This window comes from Myotis lucifugus, unplaced genomic scaffold (genome assembly GCF_000147115.1).
Source record: "Myotis lucifugus unplaced genomic scaffold, Myoluc2.0 scaffold_669, whole genome shotgun sequence".
NCBI lineage: Eukaryota > Metazoa > Chordata > Mammalia > Chiroptera > Vespertilionidae > Myotis > Myotis lucifugus.
The window spans coordinates 1,368-6,392 of NW_005871717.1; the positions used below are offsets into that span (position 1 = coordinate 1,368).

Below are 5,025 nucleotides of genomic sequence, written 5' to 3' on the forward strand. Positions count from 1 at the left end.
GGCACCCGCCGGGCCACCCCTTCCAAACGCCTGCCTTTTCGTTTCCTGTCCTAACCGCCTGTGACAGCTCACCTATGCCCGTCTCTGCACACCTGCCCAGGCTGTTGGGTTACGGTTGCTGCGCGTCTTCTCTGATGGAGAGGTGATCCTCTGGGGCGCAGGCGGTGCTGAGGCCCCGGCGGCCCCGCAGCCCTCACAGCCCGCCGGGCCATCGCTGAGGCACGAAGCACGTATGTGTCCGTGTTGCTGCCACCGTGAGGCCAGGGGCTCAGCACCACTCAGACCCAGGAGCGCCAGGCTCCTCTGAGGAGAATGAAGGGCGTTTTGTCTTTTGTCTCTTTATCATATTTCTTTTTGTGATTATTATTTTAGAGGGAGAGAGAGAGAAACATCGATGTGAGAGAGACACACATCAATTGGTTGCCTCCTGCACGTGCCTGATTGAGCCTGCAACTGAGGTCCATGCCCTTGACCAGAGTCGAACCTGGAACCTTTCAGTCCACAGGCCGAGGCTCTAGCCACTGAGCCAAACCAGCTAGGGCCATGCCCCCTTTAAAAACCCACCCACCTGCCAGGGAACAGGAGGGGCGGATGTGCTGGCGGAGTGGCGAGGGCACCTGGCTGGCTGTCACCCAGGAGGCACGGCGCCCAGGGGCGCAGCACACACTGCCCCCTCCCTGAGCTTTGCCTCCCTGAGCCAAAGGCCAAGAGCGGCCTGAAACTTGGAGAAGTACCTCTCCCAGCCCCCAAAAGGCTGTCTGCCTGCGGGCCACAGCCCTGAAGGTCACAGCCCTGCGGGCCACAGCCGCGGTGACTGGTTTCGCAGTGTTGCCTTTTATTTCAGTCCATCCCACCCTGTCCCGGAGCAGCGGGGCCAAAAGGACTCACGGGAACCAGCCGTCCACTGGCTGACTCCCGGAGGAATGCAGGCGTCTGTAAAATGTATTTTAAAATCGATTTAATGTTGAATCGTGTTAAAGGTTTTAATTCACAAGCAATGGAACGCCCCGGAACGCCGATGAGTCCCAGCAGCCAGGCAGGAAGCCGTGTCCGCCCTGGCCACACTGAGGAGACCCCAGGAGCCAGGAGCCCCGGGAGCCCTGCTGCGCCCACTCTGCCTCCCGGAGAAGGGCAGCCGCCAGCCCGCCCGTGGGAAGGTCCGCAGGCCGATGCCAGCCGCGCCCCCACCCCCCTTCCAGAAAGCTTCTGCCCCGCCTGGCCCGCGAGAGGCTGGAATGGGCTGAGGACTGGGCCAAGCACGGAGCCAGCGTGGCCTTCCGGGAGCTTCGTTTCACCCCGCCCTGGCGGAGGCTCTGGGCCGGGGCCTCCAGCGCAGCGCGGGCAATGGAGGGGGTGCGGGCAGGCCGCTCACCGCACGAGTTCGGGCGCTAGGACCAGCAGCGGGCAGCCAAGCCAGAGAGCCGGGGAGGCGGAGGCTCCTGCAAGGAAACACAGGGAAGTACAGGGTCCCCCAGGCGGGCGGCACATACAGCTCCTCTGTCCCTTAAAGGGATGATGCCCCAAAGGGGAGGGAGGGTGAGGATGTACCCAGTGTGTGTGAATGGGCAGGGCCACAGCTGCCTTCACAGAAGAGCCACCTGCGGAGCTGGTTAAAAATGCAGACCCCTCCCCACACCCTGCCCCCCTCCCCGCACCCCCACCCCCCGCAGATTCCGGTTCAGCAAGGCCCAGGAATCTGAATTCTAAGAGTCAGATCATGAAGCAAGTTTAGGAAATGAGATTAAAGGCCTGGCCATGATGGAGGGAGAGAGGCGCCTAGGATGTGCCCGGCGGAGCACCTGCAGGGACAGCTTCATCAAGGCCCTGGCCACTTTCTGACGCTGCGGCTCAAGGCAAACTGGCACCCTCTCCGCGCTCTGCCAGGACGTGCAGCATCAGTCAGGCTGCCAGCGCCCAACCCGCTGCCCTGCCCGTCCCACCCGCAGAGCCGATCCTGCAGCTTCACAGATGCAAAGTAGACAAGCTCATTCGCTGCTGCGTTCTCCGTAACAGTAAAGAGCGAAAAGCAGAAACCAGCGAACTGTCCGGCTACAGAGACCTAGTCAGGTCAAGTTATGGCAGCGAGAAACCCAGCAATTGCACAGCTCTACGGACAGACACGGACCTGTCTCAAAGGCCTGTTGTTTGGTGAAAAATGCAGGACACAGAACAAAGCGTATAAGCTCGGTCACAGCACAGGGGTCAGCTAGGGTGACGGCATCTGCACCAGGCTCAGGACGCTGGCCACAGGCTGCCAGGGAGAGGCAGAGGGGGGGGGGGCAGGTGGCCAGGGGGGAGGGGGGAGGGGGCAGAGGGAGTCACTGCATCCCTTTTCAGACCTTACATTTTTTGAAACATGTATTATCTATTGTGTGTATTATACACACAAAACACTACAACATTTAAAATTTCTAAATGTATGCACATTATATGTTAATGAAGTTTTAAAAATAATAACAGTAAGTCGCAGGGCATGGCTCCTCTTTACAAGTGCCACCTCTGCCTCTTGCGGCCGCAGAAATTGGGAGCCCCCTCCTTCGCCAGCCCCGAGGGGAGGCTGGGAAAGGCAGAGTGAAGGTTCCAGTCCACGTTCTTTCTCTCTGGGTATTTTCCCACGCTGTCCCCTCCACCTGGGACACCCACTGGCTGAGTACCCTTCTCCCACCTTGGGTGGGGCTGAGACGTCACTCACTGCCTTCCGGACGTTTCCATGGCCACTCCCCGGCGTCCCCAGCGAGGGCCGCTGCGTCTCCTGTGTCCCCTCAATGCCTGTGCTCCCACCACAGCACCTGCCTCATGTCCCCTGGGCACTATGTCTCCTGCCCCACACTCTGAGGATGGAGGACACAAGTGGCTTGTTCACAACTGTCTCCCCACATCTTAGCCCGAGGATGGTGCTCACTAAAGACAGAGGAATCACAGAGTGGGTGAGTGAGGGAAGGAGGGGTTGGGGGAGGCGAGGAGGAACCGCAGGAAGCCGGGTCCCATTCCCCGCTCAGCTCAGCCCCTAGTCACTCACCTCCCGGCTTCTTTCCTTCCTTGTTCGTACCAGCTTTGAAATCATCTTGTTCATTTACAAGACAGCTGGGCCTGCCTTGCTCACCTCGGTATTCCCAGCCCCTGCTACAGGCCTGGCACACAGCAGGTGCCCAATATACACTGGTTAGATTTATTAATTAATACTGCACAGCGAGAAGGCGGGCAGAGGCAAAGGCAGCAGTGAAGTGAATTTAGTCGTAAGCGGCTCTGATTCAGTGGGTTCTGAGTGAGGCCCGTGACACTGGTGGCTTTTAAAAGCTGCCCCGGTTTGGCTGAGCGGATAGAGCATCCGCCTGAAGACTGAAGGGTCCCAGGATGATTCCTGGTCAGGGCACATGCCCAGGTTGCGGGCTCCATCCCCAGTCGGAGGCATGCAGGAGGCAGCCCATCAATGATTCCCTCTCATCATTGATGTTTCTATCTCTCTCTCCCTCTCCCTTCCTCTCTGAAATCAATAAAGGAATATTTTTTAAAAAATAAATAAAAGCTGCCCTGCACCGCTGACTTTCACGGGCAGCGGGGAGTTGAGTCACTGTCACCGTTTGGTAGAGACAGGATTTTTCTCTGAAGGCAGAATCTCCAGTGGTCCAGAGACCCCGCCTTGCATCTTAGGTCCTTCCCGCCCAGGCCCAGGACCGGACACGGATGAGCACAGGGATGGGGGTGGGCAGGGCTGTCCGGCTCACCTGGGTGAGAAGGCGAGGAGGGCGTCCGGCTGGGGCTTGCGCTCGGGGGAGCATCCAGCCAGGGGCGCGACTTGGCGCCATCTAGCGCCCGCTGGAGGCTCTGCAGCTGCGGCGCGCGGAGCAGCCGGCGCTGGGCCGGGGTCACGGCGGCCGCGTTCTCGGGGCCCAGGGCGGCGATCTGCTGGGCAGAGAGCTCCTACGGGGGGAGGGCAGCGCTCGGGTACCGGGTCATGCCCGCTTTACAGTTTCTCCTTAAAATCAGGCGCTTTCGCTACCGAAATAAACATTTTCTAAATGCAAAGTTCCAAAAATGCAAACCCAGACTGACTGACCATCAGTAACCATTAAAATAAGCCAAATAAATGCAACGTTGTAGAATTCTAGCCAGGCCTCCTGGCCAACACGGCTGGCGTGCGGCCTGTGAGAGCGGAGGTTAAAGGTGCTATGGAGGCGGTAAAGGCAGTTGAGCTCCAGTGGAGACCCCCCTGAAGTCAATATCGCTTCCTCTCTCTCTCTCTCTCTCTCTCTCTCTCTCTCTCTCTCACACACACACACACACACACACACACACACACACACACACACACACAGCGCGGCTGCACCGGCTTCCACCTTGATCTACTATTAACAGTCTGTATCACAAACATTATTTTTCTAATGTTGCTGACTCGCCACCCAGAGGCCAGATTGAACCTCTGGGCCTGTTGCACTGTATTTTACAAAACAAATTCAAAGTGGCTGCCAACATTTAATTCTCGGAGATTTCAGGGAAAGGAAGACCAGCACCTGGGCCCGTGTCACCCGGCCATCACCCTGCCCTGCTGTGCCAGAGACGAGCAGCCGCCCCAGGTCCCCGCCACCCACCCGGCCCCCTGCACCCCGGAGGCTCGCTTCCAGGCCCTGCAGACACTGTGCTCGCCCTTCCCGGGCATGCCAGGGGCGCTGGGCCTGCCGCCTAGCCAATGTAGGTGGTCAGTCGGGATTTCTGGAATTAATACCACAGACTGCACTCCATACGAGACCATGAGCAAGCGCTCAGCAACGAGCCAGCATTCAGGACCAAGCTGCCTGTCCCAGGCAGACCCCGAGGAGTGCAAGCTGCCTGTCCCAGCAGACCCCCGGGTGTGTGTGGTCGGTAGAACAAAAGGCCGGAGCACATGGCCCATGCACATCAGCTGCTGCAAACAGTACCGGCTGCCCAGAGCAGCTGCCGGGTTGAGAGTATCATGCGTGTGTGAATGGTCTTCTCTCTGCCTTAGTCTGCCTGGAGAAACCATGAAGTAGAGCTAGGGCGAGAGCT

At 58.9% G+C, this 5,025-nt stretch overlaps 1 protein-coding gene across 1 annotated transcript in view; it reads right to left on the reverse strand.

The window, feature by feature from the left end:
• Positions 1-1,372: 1,372 nt before the first annotated feature.
• The window catches only part of OTOA (otoancorin), a gene marked incomplete at its 3' end in the record, with an annotated part of 56,113 nt that continues 52,460 nt past the window's right edge, over positions 1,373-5,025 (reverse strand). The window contains exons 18-19 of the mRNA XM_023746380.1: positions 3,726-3,921; positions 1,373-1,439 (exon numbers count right to left, since the gene is read on the reverse strand). Coding sequence (XP_023602148.1) covers positions 1,373-1,439; positions 3,726-3,921 — 263 coding nt within the window. The remainder of the gene's footprint in view (positions 1,440-3,725; positions 3,922-5,025) is intronic.